This window comes from Chlorocebus sabaeus, chromosome 3 (genome assembly GCF_047675955.1).
Source record: "Chlorocebus sabaeus isolate Y175 chromosome 3, mChlSab1.0.hap1, whole genome shotgun sequence".
Taxonomy (NCBI): Eukaryota; Metazoa; Chordata; class Mammalia; order Primates; family Cercopithecidae; genus Chlorocebus; species Chlorocebus sabaeus.
Window position 1 is genome coordinate 11,121,049 of NC_132906.1, and position 23,514 is coordinate 11,144,562.

Below are 23,514 nucleotides of genomic sequence, written 5' to 3' on the forward strand. Positions count from 1 at the left end.
GTACATCCCTCCTTGACCTTCTTCTCCCACCAGGTGGCTTTGACTTCCTGAGAGAGGACCAGTCATCCCCAGTGCCCGACTCAGGGCTTAGCTCCAGTTCCACCTCCTCCAGCATCAGTCTGGGAGGCAGCAGTGGAAACCTCCCACAGATGACCCAGGAGGTAGAAGACGTGGACACAGCTGCTGAAACAGATGAAAAGGCAAACAAGCTCATTGAGTTTCTGACGACCAGGTAATAAGGGGTTAGGAATCTGTGGCTGTTTGCAGCTTGGTCTTTTGGAAAATTGCCAACGCTTTAAACCACACAGATGGAAAAGTGATCCTGGGGTTCTAACAAAGTCCCGTTTCTCTTCTCAATTGCAACTGCTGGAGTCTGTGTGAGCAGACACTGAGATACAAAGAATACAATTTGTGAAAGGCAGACGTTGGTAGAAGTTTCTAGGATCCCACTGATGTGACAGTTGATGGGCAAGGGGATTTTGTGGATAATGGTGATGCAGCAGATGGAGGCAGGAGACGGTCGTGCCCCATAGTGAGCATGCCTTTAGTCATTATCAGACCTGCCAGGGGTTAGTAGTTCTGAGACTTGGCAAAGAACATCACTCTGGAAACCAAGGATATTAGCCGTGGTCAACCCAGAAGCAGCTGCCAAGGGGACCATTGTCTATTCATCTGGTCCAAAGAGTCATTTGCAAAAGGCAGTCAGAAACCAGAAACAATAGGAAGCATAATAGGAAAGGAGTCAAACTAATAAATCAAAACCAAGAAAAACTGCAAGTGGTCCTGGTCAGGTCTTCTGGTTCTTCTCATTAACCATTTAGCTCATAAGGCTCCAGGATTTCTAACACCCTACGGTCTGGTAGTTGTGTAAAGCATGCTTACCTGTGACTGGGTGGCATGCTCCCCTTTCTCAGCAAGTTAAGTCCCGGAAATCTAGTCTGTGTATAAATATCTCATGTGATCTTGCTTTCTTCAACTAATGCATCAATTAATGCAAACAATAAAAAAGAGTATTTTCTTTCCACAATTCATGATTCAGGTTGTTTTGTGCAGCTCTCAACTTAATGTGGGATTTAATGTGCAGGAAGCTTAGGACAGGAGCTGATGGTGCCTACATGACAGTATGCCTGAACATACAGGGTACTGCAGAGACCCGAATGATTTGTGCAAAGGAAAAGTATTGTCACCACTCACCAACTGTCAGTACAACATATTTGGAATAACTCTTCTCTGAAATTCTCCTGCCTGGCTCCATTCCATTCTTACTGTTGAAAACCAAGTAGACGACAGAGGCCATGTCTTCAGTTTGATTGTATGGTATTTGCAACTTGATGTGATCCTGATAAAAGCCTTACCTATGCAAATGCTAAAATGTGAAAATTGAGTCCATGTCTAAATCTTTATTTCACTTAACATTTGATATCACTTTACTTAAACAAACATGTAGCACTTATGATATGCCAAGCACTGTTCTGGTGAATTGGGAGGTTTTAATTTTGTAAATGAATTTAACTTAAAACATTTCAAAATGACTCCATACATTAGATGTGCTTGGAGTATGCTGATAAGGTTTTCAAGACTGAAATGTACTTCCAAAATAATTCATAAAATTGTTTAAAATAGTTTTTAACTTACATTTTAAGTTCAAGGGTGCACGTGCAGGGTGTGCAGGTTTGCTCCATAGGTAAACGCGTGTCAAGGGGGTTTATTGTACAGGCTATTTCATCAGCCAGGTATTAAGCCCAGTATCCATTAATTGTTTTTCCCAGTCCTCTCTCTCCTACCCTCCGCCCTCCGGTAGGCCCCAGTGTGTGTTATTCCCCACAGTGTGTCCGTGTGTTCTCATCATTCAGCTCCCACTTACAAGTGAGATCTTGTGGTATTTGGTTTTCTGTTCCTGCCTTAGTTTGCTAAGGATGATAGCCTCCAGCTCCATCCATGACCCTGCAAAGGATACAATCTTATACCTTTTTATGGTGGCACAGTATTCCGTGGTGTATACCACATTTTCTTTATCCAGTCTATCATTGATGGGCACTTGGGTTGATTCCATGTCTTTGCTATTGGGAATAGTGCTACCATGAACATATGCATGCATATGTCTTTATAATAGAACGATGTATATTCCTTTGGGTATATACCCAGTAATGGAATTGCTGGGTCAAATGGTATTTCTGTCTCTGGGTCTTTGAGGAATCGCCACAATGTCTTCCACAGTGGTTGAACTAGTTTGTACTCACACCAACAGTGTAAAAGCCTTCCTTTTTCTCCACAACCTTGCCAACATCTTTTATTTTTTGACTTTTTAATAATCGCCATTCTGACTGGTGTGAAATGGTATCTCACTGTGGTTTTGATTTGCATTTCTTTAATGATCAGTGATGTTGAGCTTTTTTTATATGATTGTTGGCTGCATGTATGTCTTCTTTTGAGAAGTATCTGTTCATGTCCTTTGCCCACTTTTTAACAGGGTTTTTTGGTTTTTTCTTGTAAATTTGTTTAAGTTCCTTATAGATGTTGGGATTAGACCTTTGTCCGATGCATAGATTGCAAAAAATTTAAATATGTTATACGCTTGGAGTCAGGACTGTATGTATAGTTTTAAAAATGCAAAATGAAAGTTATATTTTTGACATTTTGTGTGTTTTGTTTAAGGGCATTTGGTCCACTTTGGTGCCATGAAGACATCACACCTAAAAATCAAAATTCAAAGAGTGCTGAACAGCTCACTAATTTTCTACGTCACGTTGTATCTGTATTTAAAGATTCCAAATCAGGTACTTCATCTTATTTGCACAGATCCGTCTTTCAGCATTGTTCTGTAATGGACACTGTCTCTATGTGATGATTACAGCACCTTTAGAATGGTCCTGCACTCTACATCCATAGCACGAGCATATTCACAGGGGAGTTCTGAAGCTTGTTCGGATGCTTCCTAAATGCATGGTATTTAATGCCATGTATATTTGCATTATGCTGTATCAATTAATTTTTCTAACATACTTGTTCTACTTCTTTTATTTACCTTACTAGAATTAAACTGTGTCTATAACATTTTCTTTAAAGTAGGCTATGAGGAATAAATCTCATTAATTGACTCTCATCAGTCTCAATGATGAAAAATAGTCTGGTTAAATGGCTGCTTGAAGGGTCAAACTGTTTTTTTAAAAAAAAAAAAATTGTGATAAAATGTTTTTGGCTTTAAAAGTGTTTGCTAACAATTCCTGTGCAAATGACTATTGCATATTCTAAATACAGTGTAAATCCTATTTAAATTGACGTAGCATCATGATACTTAAGTGTTTTCCTTCTGCTGAATTCCTTCAGATCCAAGTTGGCCTGGGCTGATTTGTGTGTGAAACTTAAATCTGGTTCCTCATCATGTTGTAAAACCATCTTTACCTTTTTTCCCTCACACCAGACTGAAGATATTAAATCCAGCTCCCTGGCTTTTCCAGCTGCTCTGATAATTAGCACATTTCCCAGCTTGAAACATTTTGGATCAGCCACATATCTTTTCATTATCAGAGGACACTTACTAAAAAACAAAAGATACTGACAGACTGAAATGGGAGAGTCATTCCAGGAATAGACTTCCGTTTCTAGTTTTCAGTTTCCCCTTTGGAATTTGTTTAAAATATTAAGACCTCAAAAGCCAATTAATCATTGAACACAGCCCAAAGGAAGAAATTTACTATTTGTATGTAAACCATTAATTAATCTAAAATCTTTGATTGAATGAAAATAATGAAAATGAGAAAATATATAAATGCCTTATACTGAATTCTTGGAGGGTACTTCAGGCTGCATAAAGTCTAAATCTTTTTGCATCTCGATCAATTTTTACTGATTCTGATTTCCTTGTACATTTCCACTTTTGACCTGTTTTCTCTATACATGCACAATGTGTTCCTGGAAACACTTGTGTTAGTCAGGGCAGCATAGCTGCTGTAACAAACAGCCCCTAGAGCTCAGAGGCTTAACACAACAGAAGGTTATTCCTGGGTCCTGTAAGAGTTCAGTGCAGGTGTTTGGCAGGTGGCCTTCCACTATGTGCTTCAGGGACCCTCCATCCTGAGGCTGTTCCACCCTCTAGGCTGAGACTTCTGCTGGGCCCTCTGCATCCAGCCAGCAGGTGGAAGAAGAGAGAGTGAGAAGAGGATTCCTCAGGATGAGTTGATGCCCCAGTCTTAAATGGGGTATCCAGTGGGTTTTTTTCCACATTCCATGGGCTGGAACTCGGGCACCTGGGCACACCTAACTGCAAGGAAGACTGGGAAGTGTAGATTCACTATGTGGCTGGAAAGAAAAAGAAACCTTTTCCTTTTCTCAAAGGACACTGTTGTGGTGAAGGTGGAGTCTGAAGTCCTACTAGTACAGTTCTAGCCGTCAGGTTCGTTGTGATTTAAACAAGCATTTGCCCATTTGAATCACATTTGTCATTTGCCAGGGTACCTAATCTCCACACATAAAATCACAAAATCATTTGCCAGGGTACCTAACCTCCACACATAAAATAGGCTAAGTAAACAAACCTTTACTTTGATAAACAAATAAAGACATAAAAAGCTTTTTTGAAGCATCATTCATAAGATACAAACTGCCTGCATGGGTTTAATCCTATGTTTACTACCGTGAATGCGTCCGAAGTCAATTTTCCAGGGCCCTCTGTTTTCTCTGCAGGTACATTTTCTTGTATAATCTATTTGTCCCTAGGGTCAAGTAGCCAGGCTGCAGCTAAGAACAATGACATTGAATTATCCCTTCTGACCCACTTTCATGTAGCAGCCAAATGTGCTGCAGAACCTCTGTGTCATAGAGACAGCCTAGGCCTCTGTTTTCTTTCAGTCCTTCTGCCCTTGTAGTCTGCTTTTCTCCCTGCAGAGAGGCACGGCAAGTATAGAATTTAATGACCTGGAATTCAGTCATGAGCTTTATCTTACATTTTCATTCCCATCTAATCAAATGATTTTCTGATTACTGAGATTACCTTTGTACAATTGGAAAAACAAATATTCAGGTGAAAGTTTAAATTATGGCTGCCTTATTCACAGTATCTGTACTTCAATATCTGCTTATCAATAAAGCAAAGACTTTGGCACAGATCTTAGTTGTGTTTTGAGTTGAATGGATCCACTAACAGCTTTCCTCTATTCTGAAATTTCCTCTACTCTAACAAACTTACAAAAAAAGGAGTATTCTATGCAAAAAAGTAGTACAGAAGAATAATATATGAAAATAGCAGAGTAATAAATAATAATACATTTGTGAACCTATGTTATGTTTCAGACATTGTACTAGGCACTTTGTAAGTTGTTTAATTTCACAACAACTGTATGAGACAAGTTAAAGATAAGGAAACAGGTTCATGGAGAACAAATTCCTTTCCCAGAGTTAGAAAGCCCCTAATTCAATACCAGGACCATCTTGTTCCAAAGCCTTTTTCTACTACACTAGACCTCCCTAAGATTTATTCAAAATTTGTTTTTATTTTAAAATGAGGTGGGTGCAGTGGCACACACCTGTAATCCCAGCGACTCAGTAGGCTGAGGCAGGAGGATTCCTTGAGCCCAGGAGTTCAAGACCAGCCTGGGCAACAAAGAAAGACCCTGTTTAAAAAAAAAAAAAAAGCTTGATGTGATGGCTCATGCCTGTAATCCAAGCACTTTAGGAAGGCAAAGCAGGCAGATCACTTGAGCCCAGGAGTTCAAGACCAGCCTTGGCAACATAGTGAGACCCCATCACTATAAAAAATACAGAAAACTATCCAGGCATGGTGGCACATGCCTATAGTCCCAGCTACTTGGGAGGCTGGGGTGGGAGGATCACCTGAGCCCGGGAGGTAGAGGCTGCATTGAGCTGTGATCATGCCACTGCGCTCCAGCCTGGGCAACAGAGTGAGACCCTGTCTCAAAAAAAAGAAAAAAAAAATGGTTGACTTGTAAATAAGTACCACTACAAGGTAGCCCTGTGCTGTTAGCCTGTTTTAAACTTACAGGTAACTTTGATGCCTCAGAGCATGTGGAGTAGAGACCAACCCATTCTGTGACTCTTGTTGCCCTAGGCTTCCATCTGGAGCACCAGTTGAGTGAAGTTGCATTGCAGACAGCCCTCGCAAGCTCTTCAAGGCACTATGCTGGTCGGTCCTTCCAGATATTCCGGGCCCTCAAGCAACCTCTATCAGCACATGCCTTATCTGACCTTCTCTCAAGATTGGTAGAGGTGATCGGAGAACATGGAGATGAGATTCAGGTATGGAAGGAAAGACCACTGAGCTCATGAAGGATGAGCTCTCTTGTCTCGAGGAGGTGTAAACTTTTTTTGAGCCTTTTTTCTCTCAACAATTATTCCAGCCATCTGGACATGTACAATGTATTTTAGAGGTGGACTTTTATATTTACAAGAATTATTCCAAGGAGCCTTGTTCTAGAAATTCAGTGAATAGTATCTCTTTTATATATGCCAACAACTGGAAATCCTCTGGTGGCTTCTTCCTTGTTTTTGTGGTTGGTTTTATTTGGCAGGCGGCCAGGAGATTATTTTGTATAGTTTGGAGTTTCTGGCTGCCAACCCAAGATGCAGTTATACAGTGTCCCTGCCCAGAGCAGGGACCTCCACTGTATCTGTGCAAAGCACTACCTCTCTCTGTATGGTTAGTCTCCAGTAGACTGAGAAAGGCTAAAGAAGGAATGGAGAGTGACTGCTACAAGGAGGCCCTCAAGGTAGAGCCCAGAGATTGGGCAGCGCTGAATAGGTTGAGAGTCACTGGCATCACAAGCTCTGTGGCTCCGGCCAAGTCCTTCTTTCCCTTCAGAAATATTCCTGGCTGGGCGGTGGCTCATGGCTATAATCCCAGCACTTTGGGAGGCCAAGGCGAGCAGATCCCTTGAGGCCAGGAGTTCAAGGTCAGGCTGGCCAACACGGTGAAACCCCATCTCCACTAAAAACACAAAAATTAGCTCGGCGTGGGGGCACACACCTATAATCAGAGCTACTCAGGAGGCTGAGGCAGGAGAATCACTTGAACCCAGGAGGCAGGGGTTGCAGTGAGCCAAATGGTGCCATGGCACTGTAGCCTGGGCAATGGAAGTGAGACTCCATGTCAAAAAAAAAAGGAAAAAAAGAAATGTTCCTGCATCTGAGGAAGCCTGCACACCTACAAACACTGCCTGCCTCCTCCTTTCGGCCGTCAGAGGTGCTATTGAAAACACCATGGAGGCAGCTCTTCCTGTACCTCTCCTCTTGATCTGTGGCTTTCAAACATTGCCGCACTGCATCTCAGATGCCACCCTCCCCTCAGCAGAGGGTCATGCTTGCCCCCCTCGGTGCCGGATTTCAAATGAAAGTGATCTGTTGAGGCTCTTAGACATAAGGAAATAAATTTTTATGATTGTCTGCTAACTCCTAAGCCATCTGAATTTCCTAAGTGGCCCTTAAAGCTTATTTCAGACTTCATAAATTAAAGCAGCAGTAACGTTATTGGAATAAAGTGTACATTAATTAAATTTCTCTTCAGGAAGTTAACAATGGTTACAAGCAATACAAAATGCTATCTTTGCATGTTTGGCAGGGTTATGTAATGGAAGCGCTCCTTACCTTGGAGGCGGCCGTGGATAACTTGTCTGACTGCTTGAAGAACAGTGACCTCCTAACTGTATTGTCCCGGTGAGGATCAGCTTAATGATATTTTAACATCAAGTATACTGTCCTGGAGCATTTGGGAGATGCTGGACTTTAGCCAAAGTGCAAAGAAAAAAATTTAGTTTTTGAAGTATATTTATGACCTGAAAAAGTATGTGTAATACTTTCTTAAGTTAAAGAAGTCATAATACACACACATACACACACACATGCATTTTATAAGTATTTTAAAACATCAGGTAGATACCAAGTGTTATCTCTAAGTGATAAAATATTAATAATTTTCCATTTATTTTTTGTCTGAGTATTTTTCCAAATTTATGTAATAATTATCCTATTTATTACCTTGGTAAAGAAAAGCAAAAGCTAAACATTATTTTTAAATAAATATATACAAAGCTTGTGAACAGTTGCCATAAAAACAGTTGGAATAAATGTTGACTTCACTCGAAGAAATTCCTACCTTAATATCTTTTTTTGTGCTCCTGCCAATATTTAATAACTCATTTCAAATTATTTACGACTCTATATTCTGTTTGTGTAATTGAGCTCATCTTGCTTGAAATTGAGTCAGTAATGTTATCTTGTGTCCCATTGGGCCTTGTTTCATTTTTAAGTTGAGCATTTTTTATGGATAATTTTGGTATGGTTACAAACATCACACATATTTATCTATATGAACATAAAGATTTATCTAGATCAGTAAAAATATAGCAAGAATGTTGACAAAGAGTTTTACCTTTTCAGCATAGACTTAGAAATCATTTTTCATAAATTTTGGTAAGTACCAAAAATTTTCCTTTGACATGAACATTTACCAGCTTCTTTCTGGATAGCATAATTTCCATTTCTGTTCTCCTTATCAGTTAGTTAACAGAATATTGAAGCTTATACCTATCAGGTACATTTTATAATTACTCCTACCCAAATTCGAGCAAAAAATAAATGAAATATCAGTAAACTTTAAGGCCAATTATTGATTTCTTTACATTTTCAATAAGTAGCAGTCAGTATTGGGCTTTTTGTTTTGTTGACGAGGGTTTCTCTTGTTTTGTTTTTTAAAGGTTTAAGGATAAGGAAAAATAAATGAATAGAAAGTGGCATTTCTAAATAATTATTTCCCTCCTGCAGTGTTTCTCAGTGGACTTGAAACAACTGGCTTTTCATGATACGTGTTGGCATCCTATTAAACTTATTTATTTTTATACCCAGTTCTTCCTCACCAGATTTAAGCTCCAGCAGTAAACTAACAGCAAGCAGAAAGAGCACAGGACAACTAAATGTGAACCCTGGAACCACCAGCGGCAACACTGCGACTGCAGAACGGAGCCGGCATCAACGAAGCTTCTCTGTGCCCAAAAAGTTTGGTGTCATTGACCGATCCTCTGACCCACCTCGAAGTGCCACACTGGACAGAATTCAGGCTTGTACCCAACAAGGCCTCTCCTCAAAAACCAGAAGCTCATCTTCCTTGAAGGACAGTCTCACGGACCCATCCCACATAAATCATCCCACCAACCTGCTGGCCACCATCTTCTGGGTCACAGTGGCCTTGATGGAGTCTGATTTTGAGTTTGAATACTTAATGGCCTTAAGGCTGTTGAGCAGACTACTGGCACATATGCCACTCGATAAGGCTGAGAACCGAGAAAAGCTTGAGAAGCTCCAGGCACAGCTCAAGTGGGCCGACTTCTCCGGGCTGCAGCAGCTGCTGCTGAAAGGATTCACATCCCTCACCACCACAGACCTGACCCTGCAGCTCTTCAGTCTGCTGACACCAGTGTCCAAAATATCCATGGTGGATGCATCCCATGCTATTGGTAAAGCCAGCCTCGTTCACCCTGTCTCAATTCTGATGGTGGTTGTGTTCGTCATTTGGTACAATAAGATAATATGAACTTACTGCTTTTAACAATTCTGCTTCAAAATGGTTCCTTGGAAGTAGTTTATTTTTTCTTTTAAAATTCTATATAATGTAAATCTCAATGATCTGTATTATAGAAAATATTTTTAAGGCAATAGCATAAAAGGGGCCAAAATTATTTGTAAGATGTTAGCGATTCCTTTATGCTTTCCAGATCAAACTGCAGGTGCTGTTAGTATATTCCATTGCTCTTGTACAGGAAAAAAAAATTTTTTTCTTAACTCCTAAATCTTTTATTTTGTCTTTGCTTTTCTGCTCTTCTTGGAAATTCTCTTGGTTTCCTCTTGTTTTGAATTAACCCAAATCAACAAACCAGATTATTTATTTATTTATTTATTTATATTATTTATTTATTTATTTTGAGATGGAGTCTCACTCTGTCGCCAGGCTGGAGTTCAGTGGCGCAATCTTGGCTCACTGCAACCTCTGTCTCCCAGGTTCAAGCAATTCTTCTGCCTCAGCCTCCTGAGTAGCTGGGGTTACAGGTGTACACCACCACGCCCAGCTAATTTTTGTTTTTTTTAGTAGAGACGGGGTTTCACCATGTCAGCCAGGATGGTCTCGATATCTTGACCTCGTGAGCTGCCCACCTCAGCCTCCCAAAGTCCTTGGATTACAGGCGTGAGCCACCATGCCTGGCCAACAAACCAGATTTTTAATGCCATGGCATGTGACCCAGAATTCATTTCATGAAGGTAGAGCTTAACACAGAGGGACTAAGTCATTCCTTATTTTAAAGAGTCTTTTCAATTACATGACTAAGACTTAAATTGGTTGGCCTATGTCCTCTCACACCAGTTTTTCTTAAAATATGTTTTTTGATAAAAATTTCAAATGAGTATTTCAGCTTAGTTCAATCTGTGCCAAAAAAATCTGGCCCAGCCATCCTTATTCACAAAACTCCAGTGCAGGATAATCACTGCATCTTAAAACCGCAGATCTACTTCAGTGTCATCTTTGTAACTGGTGCCATTGTGGTTGTGCATTTTTCATAGATTTTGTGTTAGATCATGTTTAAGCTGATTCAAAAACTGCTTTTGCATCATCTCAGTATAAAAGTCTGTAACATGCCTTCCCACTGTTAACAGCTAAAATATACCATATTCAACTATCTCCATTGTATCTTCTCCAATCCAGGGTTTCCACTGAATGTCTTGTGTCTCCTGCCCCAGCTGATTCAGCATTTTGAAAATCCCAATCAGTTCTGTAAGGATGTAGCCGAAAGGATTGCTCAGGTACGAGTTACAGTTCCACACTCAGGCAGATCCATAGAGCCCTTCAGGAAGCCCCAATGTCAGACAAATTACAAGGCCCAGAGAAGGCAGTGGTTTTCTCAAAAACTGGAAATAATAACTAATATCACAGTAATGGACATATAGGGGTGACTGATGCAAATTATCTTGCTTGCTTTCATTCTTGAGAAAGCAGGTGGAAAGAATTTGTGAAAATTATTTTAGCCAAGCTAAGTACTTCCTGTAATTACCAAAAAAGTGCATCAATCTACTTTCCAGACTGCCAGAGATTATAGTAAAATGGCTAACATTTCTTCCTATTCATTGGGCTGTTTTATTCCTAATTGATTTTCTTATTTTAAAAGGTTTGTTTAGAAGAGAAGAACCCCAAACTTTCAAACCTTGCACATGTCATGACTCTTTATAAAACGCACAGCTACACAAGGGACTGCGCCACGTGGGTCAATGTGGTCTGTCGATACCTTCATGAAGCATATGCTGACATTACCTTGAATATGGTTACCTACCTGGCAGAGGTAAGCCTTTTTTTTTTTTTTTTTTGAGACAGGGTCTCATTATGTTGCCCAGGCTGATCTCAACTCTTGGGCTCAAGCAGTCCTCCTGCCTTCGTCTCCCAGAGTGCTAGGATTACAGGCGTGGGCCACCATTCCCTGCCAGAGGTAAGCTTTGAAATAAAAGATAAAATCTATTATAGCTTCCATGGGTAAATTATTTGCATAGAATTCATAATACACTCAGTATACTCTTAACTTCCATATAGCATGTGCCTATTAAATATTATAATACATGCTAATGGAATCATTTTAAACTCTCACAACGGCACAGTGATGATTAGATACTATCATACAGATCTGAGACTCAGCCAGGTTAAATAATTTTTCACAGTTTAAAGCAGCAGAGTCAGCCTTTAAAACTAGATATAGCTGCCTCCAAAGCTTAAACTCCTTCTGTTTATTATGGTAATACCTGTCAGTAGATGGCAGAAATCAGAAAATTTTATCCTAATTACTCTGGGTGTTTAAATCTTATTTAAGGAGTTACCTTGTGGCCTGATACATTTAATGGTTGTTTGATGTAATTATCAAAGCATACATTCTGAAATAAACTTTATTCTCACCTTTTATGTTTGTTTTTAAAACTGGAATGGTGCTTTGTCATCATACCAGTGTGTTTCTAGTATATTCATTACAAACCCTACACTGACTTCTGTGTACGTTGGTGCTAGAAATGCATAGAATATTGGTGGGCAAGAGATGAAATGTATTCCATTTAGCATCTTCAGTCCCCAAGAAGTTTATCACACCAGGTCATGAAATCTATAAGGCAAATGGCTGGTAATAGCTACCTTGTTTTAGCATTTTCAGTGTTGCTTTTTCTTCTGTGATATGCATTCATAGCTATCACTAGCACCTTTCAGAAGAGTTGAGGACAATCTACCCTAGTTTTTCTTTTATTTTTATCATCAGTCCGGATGCCAGATAGGTTAAAAGTCAGCCATTTTCTCAAAGGTTCCACAAGCCTGAAAGCATCTACCTAGCAGAGGAGAGCTGTCCCATCCATCAACATTTATAGTTGATCCTGCGGGATTTTGACTTGCAGTACAGATCAGCGATGTGTGAACTGTGTTCAGACTGTCAGCGGCCCAGGATTCACTTGCTCTTTCCACACCCATGTCTCTGACATTTTAAGGAACCTCTCATAAGTACCACCCTGCTGGTTTTAATAGTCACCTGGTCATACCTGTCCCTGCAAGACTTAACTAAGCAAGCACACACACACCTTAGCACGGAAGTAGTACTGAGAACTGATTTATTCTGCTTACAAAGGCAGACCTTTCCTCCTTTAAAAGAAGGTGAAGTGTATACAGCGAGGAGGTAATGTTTGTTTGGCTCACTAACCATAAGAAGTTTCACAAATGCAAAGTGTATGTAGCATGTACACACAAGGGAATATCATTCAGGAAGAAATTCTGATGCGTGCTTCCACGTGGGTGAATCTTGAAGATATTATGCTAAGTGAAAAAGGCCAGAGGACAAAAGGACAAATATGACATGATTCTGCTTATATGAGGTACAGAGATTAAGCACGTTTATAAAGAAAATGTAGAATAGTGGTTACCAGGAACTGGGGGCAGTTACTAATAGAGAATTATTATTTTGCGGGTACAGAATTTCAGTTTGGGATGATGAACAAGTTCTGGAGGTAGACAGTGATGACGGTTGCATAATAATGTGAATGTACTTGAGAAAACAGATGGAAAGAATTTGTGAAAATTATATTAGCCAAGCTAAGTACTTCTGTAACAACCAAAAAGTGTGTCAGTGTACTCTGGCAGTCTGGAAAGTAGATTGATACACTTTTTAAAAAATGGTTAAAAAGGTTAATTCTATGTTATGTGTATTTTACTACCCCCCTTATCACAAAATTATCACCAAAAAATGTATTATGAACTTCACCAAGGTCCCACTGTATATAATATATATTAACTTCTGTTTCAATTACACGTTCTTTCAGATCTTGGCCATGCACATACATATAATTTTGTGTCACTGTGGTATTCCCTGGAACCTGCTCTGCTCACTTATTATTAACTTTGCGTGTATATTTCTATGTGTTGGGGTAGATCACAGAGTGCTGCTTTGAATAACTCTGGAAGTCTATCAGGTTAAGGTAACACAGTTTGTGTAACCATCTCCCTTTTGTTGCTAATGTTCATAATTTTTTCCATTACAAACGGTCCTGTTATGTAGACTTTTATCAAATGATATTTGAAATTTGATCAAATAATAATAGATGTTATCAAAACCATTTTATCACATAATATCAAATGACTCTACATTTCCTGAAGTCGAATTATTCAGTCCTGTGGCATGGATTGTGGGTATGTTATTTAGTTCTTCGACGTATTCGAGAAGTTGGTCTTCATAAGGATCCCCCCATTTGTAATACTATCAACAATGTATAAATATTCTTGTTTTCCTGTATCCTCACTAAATTTTGTCATTCCGTGTATTCGTTTTTTAATTTAATACTTTTTATTAATAATTTTGAATTGTTTTTTATGTATTTTCTTTCTAGTAAAGATATTCATTTTTCCACAATATAGATTTACATAATTATTTCCTCATGTTTTTTGTTTTGTTTTGTCTTGTTTTGAGACAGAGTCTTGCTCTTGTCACCGAGGCTGGAGTGCAGCGGCATAACATTGGCTCACTGCAACTTCCGCTTCCTGGGTTCACGCAATTCTCCTGCCTCACCCTCCCAAGTAGCTGGGATTACAGGCACCCACCACTACACTCAGCTAATTTTTGTATTTTTAGTACAGACTGGGTTTCACCATGTTGGTCAGGCTGGTCTTGAACTCCTCACCTCAGGTGATCCACCCACCCCAGCCTCCCAAAGTGCTGGGATTACAGGCGAGAGCCACCATGCCCAGCTCTTTCCTCATGTTTTAACCACTCCGTAAATATTGTGGAATTTCAACATTTAGTTGGATCATCTCTATCAACTTTTTATGTGTAAACTTTTATCATGATGTGTGTCACATATATTTTTTTCCTTATTTTGCCTTCCTTTTGGACAATATAATTGATTTTTTATGATTATAAAAGCAGTATATGTTCATAACAGAAAATTTGGAAGATGCACGAAAGTTTTTAAAAAGAAAAGAAAAATTACTCAAAATTATAGAGAAACAATACTAACATTTTTAAATTTCTTTCCAATGTTATTTCTATATAACACACACATTCGTGTCAATATTGGCATCATCTATTAAAAAGACAATCGTGTATCCTTCATTTCCCACTTAATATTATCTGATATCCTCCACTGTCTTTAAAAATGTCATTCTGTTAACTGCATGATGTTTCATTATACAGTTTGCTGTTAACTTATAGATCCATTTCCCTAGTGTTCAATACTTGAATTGCTTACAAAGCTTTCTTGTTTTGTGTATGTTTTTTGCCATTATAAATAATGCCGTGGTAAAATCTTATACATAAATCTAACATCTATCTCTGGTTTGACAAACATTCCTAAAAGTATAATTACTGTGTCAAAAGATTGTGGACCTCTTCATTGCTCTTGATCTCATTTGCCAATCTATCCAATTTACATTGCCACTGATACGTAAGAATACCCGTTTCTTTATCTCCCCATGGATACTGAGTGTTATCAATTTCTAATCTTTGCCAGTTTGATAACTGACAGATTTCATCTTTTGTTTGAATTTGTAATTTTTGATGATTGGTGTCTGATGCTTTCCTTTTGAGGTGTTTTTAAATATTTCATCACATGAATTTTATACTTACGTATTCACACCTCCACACATGATAATAGTCTATTTTGATAATATCTTCAGTTCTTCATAGTTAGGATTTTATTTCCTCTCCTAAGGAAACATGCAATCAAGCCAGGCGTGGTGGCGCTTGCCTATAATCCCAGATATTTGGGAGCTGAGGCAAAAAGATCTCTTGAGGCCAGGAGTTTGAGACTAGCCTGGGCAATATAGCAAGACCCTGTCTCCTAAAAAAATAAAAATTAAAAAGGAAAGGTGCAATCCTAAATATGTTGGAAAACACGGGTCCTTCCATACGGAGATCTGGTGTGTGACTGACTCCAACTGCACTTGCCCCCACAGCTGCTGGAGAAGGGCCTCCCTAGCGTGCAGCAGCCCCTGCTCCAGGTGATCTACAGTCTGCTCAGCTACATGGACCTTTCTGTTGTTCCTGTCAAACAGTTCAACGTGGAAGTTCTAAAGACAATTGAGAAATATGTGCAAGTGAGTACTTGGATAACTTCACTAAGCAACCAGTCATTCCAAAAAGACGGAGGCTTTTCCCTTAGCTTGGCTACAAAACCGTCCAGGTACCAGGCCACTCATTCATTCCTGACATCCATGACGCAGCCAGGGCAGTTAAGAGTGGGAGCTGGCCACACCCTGAGTAGCATTCTGAAGAGAATGAGAGCACAAGACCCCCGCACATGCCGGTGCCTTCAAAAGGCACATTTCCGCCTCTTCCAGAGGCTGAGTATTGAAAGCACACGCCTGACTTGGAGGGGAGCGGCAGAATCTTGGTTTTTACATCGCATTTCAGAGAAGGAGAGGGGACAAGGAACTCTAGGAACTTTCACATGTGCCAGGTTCTAGGCCCGGTGTCTCAACATGTGAAGGGTTATTCAGAGGCTAAAATTGTCACTTTAGAATTGAAGGGTGGTTAAGAAACTTGCATAAATATGCTTGAAAATACTTCGACAAACAAACAAAAAACGTTTGTTTGAGGGGATAAATAAAACAAGATGACAAAATGTGAATAATTGATGAAGAGTACAAAGGAGTTCATTAGACTAGTCTCTCTGTTTCTGTGTATATTTTAATATTTCCATAATAAACAGTCTTTATGTATATTTTTAAAACCAAGAGACTGGCCCCCAAGATTTCAGTTAGTAAAGGCTGGAGCTGGTATTTGGATCCAAAGCCAGTGTCTTCGTTTTATTGTACCAGGCAGCCTTCCTGGGGCAGGATACTTGGACATCTCCAAACACCTACAGATTGATTTTTTTTTTTTTTTTTTTTTTTGGAAACTGAGTCTCGCTCTGTCCAGGCTGGAGTGCAGTGGCACAATCTCGGTTCACTGCATCCTCCACCTCCCGGGTTCAAGCAATCCTTCTGCCTCAACCTCCCAAGTAGCTGGGACTACAGGCGTGTGCCACCACGCCTGGCTAATTTTTGTATTTTTAGGAGAGACAGGGTTTCACCATATTGGCCAGGCTGGTCTCAAACTCCTGACCTCGTGATCCACCACCTCAGCCTCCTAAAGTGCTGGGATTACAGGCATGAGCCACCATGTCCAGCCCAGATTGATTCTTTAAAGCCGTACTCTTGAGAAGACCAGAAACACAATTTATTTTAATGAAAATAAAAATAAATATAAAGGCCAGGCACAGTGGCTCAACCTGTAATCCCAGCACTTTGGGAGGCTGAGGCAAGAGGATCACTTGAGGCCAGGAGTTCAAGACCAGCCTGAGCAACAAAAGTGACACCCCATCTCTACAAAAATAAAAAATAAAAACAAATCAGCAAGGTGTGGTGCACACCTGTAGTCCCAGCTACTTAGGATGCTGGGGAGGGAGTTTCCCTCGAGCCCAGGAGGTCGAGGTTACACTGGACTGTGATCGCACCACTGCATTCCAGCCTGGCCAACAGCATGATAGTTAGGAAGATAGGAATACAGATAGATGGGAAGATAGATCAAACACGCCAGGACAAGTTTCTAAAGCCTGGAAGTTCATCTGAAACACATGACCACAGACTAAAGCAGGGAGGCTCCAGGCCATGGGAGTAGTGCGGGGCCACCGTGGGGTTCAGTGGAGAGCGCCTAGCTCCAGAGCAAAGGCATATTTTTCTCTACATTGTATTTGTCCCTCTATTTCTTCTCTGGAATATACTTGGTAACTTGTAGGATTCAAGGGCAAACGCTAGTCTCTCTCTGGAAACTCATTGACGAAGATATACAGTATAGATTTTAGACATTCCTTTCCATCTTTACTTCACCAAATTAGTTACAGAAGTTATTTAATGCTGAAAGTGACATCCAAGCATCATTTTTCAAGTGGCATTGCTCCATAATACTTACACCACATAGGGTAGGCAGTCAGTTAACAGTTTCTCACTTCGCTCACAGGAGACAGGTGGTCAGGTCACACCTTTCTACAAATGCGTGCCCCATTTTGTTGTTTAATGAGGCTGTCCATTTTATCTTAAGCCTGGGTGCCACCTCTGATACTTTGTATCTTACCTCAAATAGTAGCTTATTTCACGTTTAAACCATGGCTTCCCTTGTGCAGAATTTAATAGATGTTTTATTTCATGTTCTTTGACCACAAAGTCCAGGCAAAAAATAATAATAACTTTTATCAAGTTCATTTATCCATGTTTCTAATATTTTTATGGGAACAGCACATAGTCTGATTGGAGGTTGTCAGATAAACAAAGATGGTACAACTTAGTCTTAAATGAAGAGTAGGTATTTGACATGCCAGTAAGGAGGGGAAAGGTATTCAAGGATGAGGGCATACCGTGAGTAAAGGCACAGAGGCTGAGAGGGCTTGTGGAGTTTGGGGAACTCCAGTAGCAGCCTGGGGGAGATGACGCCTGCAGGCCGTGCTCAAAGAGTGTGGATTCCACCCTGTCCACCAGAGGGAGCCTGTGAAGGAGTTTAGTCAGGGAAGTGGCTTGGTCTGAAGAGTTCTAGGACGTTCACTCTAGCTGGATCTGATGAACTTGAGGGCTGCAAGCCAGGACACCAGTAAGGGGCCATTGAGATAGTCCAGGCAAGGCCCAAGAGGGTGCCACTGAGCCAGCGCCAGCAGGAATGCAGTGGAGGGAACAGATTACCAGGAGGGAGGGTTAAGAAGGGCTTCCAGATTCCTGCGTTAAGTAATGAGGAAGACAAGAAGTGAGAAGAAAAGAGGGCTGAAGACAGAGATCAAGGTACCCAGGAAGCAAATGGAGCAGGAGGGGCCAGAGAACTAGGAGGAGGACCAAGAAGACTGGAAACTGGAGGTGGGGAGAACTTTCAGAAAGAGTGAATTGAACAGTCAATGGCATAAAATGCATTGGAAGCTTTTTTTTTTTTCTCAAATTAAGGAGGTGCCTCATTACCAATAATGGTACCTCATTAATAAGAATTTAATTTAGCTGAAATGGATGAAATTGGTCTTTTTTTATTTGCTTGTCTCCTAAACGTAGCTCCTTTTATATATACGTTGTCTTTTTATGTCATTTGCCTTTTACTTATCATGGAACCTCCTGCACTGTTTTAAGTCAGTGAATTCTGACTGGTCACTGGCTTCTCATTGGTCATTCTGACATACATTAGCTTTAAAAAAATGAAATTATTTTTAACCCTTGAATGTTTTATTTCCTGCAGAGTGTTCACTGGAGAGAAGCTCTGAATATCTTGAAGCTCGTAGTTTCTCGGTCAGCCAGCCTTGTTTTACCTTCATACCAGCACAGTGACCTCTCAAAAATAGAAATACATCGAGTGTGGACTAGTGCTTCCAAGGAATTACCTGGGAAAACCCTGGACTTCCACTTCGATATTTCGGAGGTACTTAGCTATGTTAACTGTTTCTGTGAACTTTAGCATGAATTTGTAGTAGCAAAGGTCAAAAGTAGTTGCCTGGAAAAAAGAAGACGTATTTGACAGTTATTTCAAATGAAGATTTCTAAGGACTAAATTAGGTTTTGCTTTTTTAAGAACCCATTGAGTGTCATATTCACTGGGACTCTCAGTTGGTAGCTTTTAAAAATAGAAACTAGCCTCAGTTATGTAAAAAATGATTTTAAAAAGAGGTATTAAAAATGGAACGATCACAAGCATTGTAAACCATGACCTTCACTCATTCTTTATCTGACAATGGTCATGTCTTTATATTCACAATGTTTCTCCCTGAATGACAGCCAGTTCAGCAGATGACCGAAGTTTACAGGAATACAGACTCCACTTTTATAGTTGCTTCCCCAGTCCACACTATTTTTTAAACAAGTAAAACTAAATTCTTGCCTTCAAGGGGGCAGGGGAGGGAGAGGGAGGAGCAAGAGACTAGGGACCCAAGCTAAGGAGTCAGGAAGAAAAGAAAGGACAGGAAGTAGTCGTGTTTACCTGGTAGTCCATGAACAGACATTTGGGAGGCTTATATTGAAGTCTAAGGTATAAAATAACTTTGCTTTCACGTCTCTTACCCCATGACTCATGAACCCCCAAAGCAGAAACAGTACTCTGTTCCTGTTTATATCTAGGGCCCGGTACAACATCTGGTGCATAGGAGATCACTAGTAAATATTTCCAAACTCTGCTGAATGAATAAGTTCACTAAGAAATAAACCTGGTGTCAAACACTGCATGTTCTCACTCATAAGTAGGAGTTGAACAATGAGAACACGTGGACACGGGGAGGGGAGCATCACACACCAAAGCCTATCGGGGGGGTGGGGAACAAGGGGAGGGATAGCATTAGGAGAAATACCTAATGTAGATGATGGTTGATGGGTGCAGCAAACCACCATGGCACATGTATACCTATGTAACAAACCTGCACGTTCTGCACGTGTATCCCAGAACTTAGAGTATATTTTTAAAAAAGAGACAGAGAAAGAAACCTGGTGTGCTTATATGGAACTTACTTGCACTATTATGTAGATCATATCCAAGTTGGGTTTTTTATGCAGTGGTCCTCACTGACCTTTCATCATTTCAGTATTCAGGATGAGATACTATTTGCTGCCATTGTGACACCTGCATCTATACTTAATATGTAAATAACATTAAAGTTTCAATTTAATCTTGGTCCATTTTCACATTTTTTTTTAACCTGCCTGGGGGGAAAGCTATTTTTACTCTGTGAATTGAGTTTGTTGTGTTCCAAAGAGGTACAAAAAAACATGCAGCCAGTTAGCAGCGTGCCCCAGAGACCCAGAACTGCTCCAGAATGATGGGTCTCAAGAGCCAGGTGTAAAATTGACAGTTTCTGCCGCTGCCGAGGTCACGCCCATCAGCTGGTGTCTGCGGAGGAGACCTGCTCAGAACTCGAGTTTGTGAATTGCTGCCTATGCAGCCCCCACACTCTGGAGCTCTCGGGAAGTGAAATTTCCCAAGTGCTGCCCAAGTACCTGGCCCAGACCTCAGTCATTTGAATAACTGAAAAGATATAAATAAGTTAAATACATTTTTAAATAATTGAGAGTATATAAAGACTAATGATTAATAGTTGGGAGAGGGAAAGGAATTTTGGTCTCTTGTTCTAACTGTAAGAATTTTTTTCAAGTTTAAACAATCGAAAACTGACTATTTGGTTTCCTGCATATTTTGCTTCTCTTTATCAGTGGCTTCTAAAGCATATTAAAGAACAAGCAGTTGCATTTTTCTGCCGCTAAAGAGGGGAGAAAATGTTGAAGATGCAAACTGATTCATAATGTATGCTTGAATGTTGAGAAAATGAGCCCACTTGTAACACTGAACTTCTCTAATCTTCTTTTTAATCAAATAAGCAGCTCTTGGTTGCTTCTGGGGAGAAGGGTTTCATATATCACAAAACTATTGAGACAGAAGAATGTGCTTTTGTCTTCTTTTCAAGACTCCAATCATCGGGAGGCGGTATGATGAGCTCCAGAATTCTTCTGGGCGTGATGGGAAGCCCAGGGCCATGGCCGTCACCCGGAGCACATCTTCCACTTCCTCAGGCTCCAACTCCAACGTCCTTGTTCCTGTGAGCTGGAAAAGGCCCCAGTATTCTCAGGTATGCAATCCTAGACCCACAACCCTGGGAGGGACTTTAGGGACCTGTTGAGTCCATATAGCTGTGTCATAAGGGATTCCCCCTTTCACCATCGCAAGGTTGCCCATATAGGTCTCAGCACTTCCAGGGATGGGGTCTTGTGGCATTCCAAGGAACCCGTTTTCTGTTTGAACAGTTCATTACCTTGAGTTGAAGTCTGACTCTTTGTTGCTTCTATCCATTGGTTCTAGTTCTCTCAAGACTTAGAAAATAAAATCTGGTCTCTTTGACATGGTAGCCCTTCAGACATTTAAAGAAATTCTGCCCCTCTGCCACTCTCCTAAATGAGTCCAAACAACACATCCTTAGTTCTCCCAACTAATTCTAGAGCACTTGGACTCCCAAAGGGTTGATAGGGCTGCACACCCAAAGACCACCCTGTCTGCTGTCCACAGAACAGGCACCTCAACCATAGTGTCTGTGCACAGGCTGAGCCATCCAGATGGCAGAGAGGCAGGGGTACTGCTGCCAGATTCTCTGCAGTTCTGTCATCACAGCATAGCAGAGATGCCCTTGGGTTTCCTGTCAAGTAAAACTTCTACATTATTCAGGGGTCTTCTGTTGACTTGTTACAGAAACCCACTGAAAAATTACTTTATGTGTTAAAGGAACTTATTAACTTACTCATCTTGGCCTCAAGCACAGTTGGCTCCTAGTACACAAATATCAGAAACTGGATTCTTAGACTCTCTCCTTCTCACTGTCCCCACCTTCCCTTCCCAACATCTTGGCCCTTGTTTTCCCCTCCATTGACTTCATTCTCAGGCAGGATTTTTCTATGGGAGGCCCAGATGACCTCTGGCAGCTCCAGGTTTACATGGTCTTTGGCTCTGATGACTTCAGAGCGATAGAGGCCTTTCCTCTTTTGACATCCATAGCAATTCTAGAAAGAGTCTTGCAGGGCATCTGAGGGAGGCATTGCCTCACTTAGTGGGAATGGAGCCTTTCTGAGATAAAAAGAGAGTATTACCAGAAAAAGGTGAAGTGGGTGCTGGGAGGGACAAAGTGGGTGCCCAGGAGGACTCACTTTCTCTCTTAAAGGTTAGGGGAATGGAACATGTAGCCTAGTGCTGGCTGCAACAGAGCAGTTTCTCAGTGAGTGTTCAGCTGAAAACTTCATTGGAAGAGAGAAGAAAAATATACAGCCCAATGTGTCCCTCTACATTGATTCCTTCCCAGAATTGTAAAATGACCACTAAGACTTAGGAAAATCGTTTAGCGAGTCTTCTGCCATCCCTCAGCCTCAAAGTCCTCCTGTCTCTGACCTTGAGCAGACACCATATTGAGTGTCTGTCCCCTCTATAATTTGGAAAGAAGGATGCAGTGAATTGAGTTCCGGTAAGAAGAAAAATCTAAGAGTGTCATTGGCCTCCTAGCAGTTTCCACATAACAAACCATAAATCAGATTAAAGGGGGGAGAATCATTTTAAAGAGATTAGGAAGATTGCTTTAAAAATTCTCAACTCACCAATCATTCTGAGACCTGGGTTTTCTGTCACTGGAAAAATGTAATGGTTTCTAGAAGAATCCCTATGGTTAAGGGGCTGGAAAATAGGTTTATAAAGGAAAGGAACTGAATCTGTTTAACTTTAGGAAGAAGAAACTAAGAAAGATTTGATATAGCTTAAAACAAATGAATTTTTTCTTTCTACAGAAAGTATTCTTCTATTTGGAAAAAAGACTCATGCTGTAACTTAATGAAGTGTAAGGAAAGCCTTGCTAGTACTGAAAGTTTAACATCATACGAAAAGATGATCAAAGGAAGTGATAGATCTCCTTGAAGAACCTAGGGATTGATTTTCACACACACACACATATACACCCCTTGGGATAATTTAGATCACCACTGTCCAGCAGAAACATAATGTGAGCTTCATTTTACATTGTCTAACAGTTACCTTTAAAAAAAAAAAAAAGGAAAAACAGGCCAAATTAATTTTAATAATAAATGTTACCTAACCTACTATATTTGAAATATTATTTCAACATGGTTTCAATATTTTACAAGTTTTAATTGCTATTTATGTTCTTGTTTCATACCTTTGTGTGTTTGACATCTCAGTTCTGTCTATATGTCAAGTGCTATTGCCCTGTATGGCTAGTGGCTAGAAAATTAAAGCAGATTTGCTCATAGGACCCCATAATGAAACCTGCTTGTGTTTCTTTTCCAGAAGAGAACAAAAGAGAAGTTGGTGCATGTCCTTTCTCTGTGTGGCCAAGAAGTAGGATTGAGCAAAAATCCATCAGTAAGTTCTGTCATGTATCATAGTTATTTTCGTGTCATGTCTCCTTTTTCATTGGTCTGTTTTTGCCTTTGGTCATATAATTTAGAGGATTCAACTGTGAATGACAAGT

General features: G+C 40.3%; 1 protein-coding gene across 3 annotated transcripts in view; it reads left to right on the forward strand.

Annotated features, from left to right (window-relative positions):
• FRY (FRY microtubule binding protein) overlaps window positions 1-23,514 on the forward strand; it is a 274,917-nt gene that overhangs the window by 203,314 nt on the left and 48,089 nt on the right. For all 3 annotated transcript variants that reach the window (XM_037986846.2, XM_007960079.3, XM_073013220.1), the window contains exons 40-50: window positions 34-232; window positions 2,656-2,777; window positions 6,065-6,252; window positions 7,571-7,665; window positions 8,854-9,461; window positions 10,703-10,800; window positions 11,163-11,333; window positions 15,461-15,601; window positions 18,753-18,932; window positions 20,959-21,120; window positions 23,331-23,405. In XM_037986846.2, coding sequence (XP_037842774.1) covers window positions 34-232; window positions 2,656-2,777; window positions 6,065-6,252; window positions 7,571-7,665; window positions 8,854-9,461; window positions 10,703-10,800; window positions 11,163-11,333; window positions 15,461-15,601; window positions 18,753-18,932; window positions 20,959-21,120; window positions 23,331-23,405 — 2,039 coding nt within the window. The remainder of the gene's footprint in view (window positions 1-33; window positions 233-2,655; window positions 2,778-6,064; window positions 6,253-7,570; window positions 7,666-8,853; window positions 9,462-10,702; window positions 10,801-11,162; window positions 11,334-15,460; window positions 15,602-18,752; window positions 18,933-20,958; window positions 21,121-23,330; window positions 23,406-23,514) is intronic.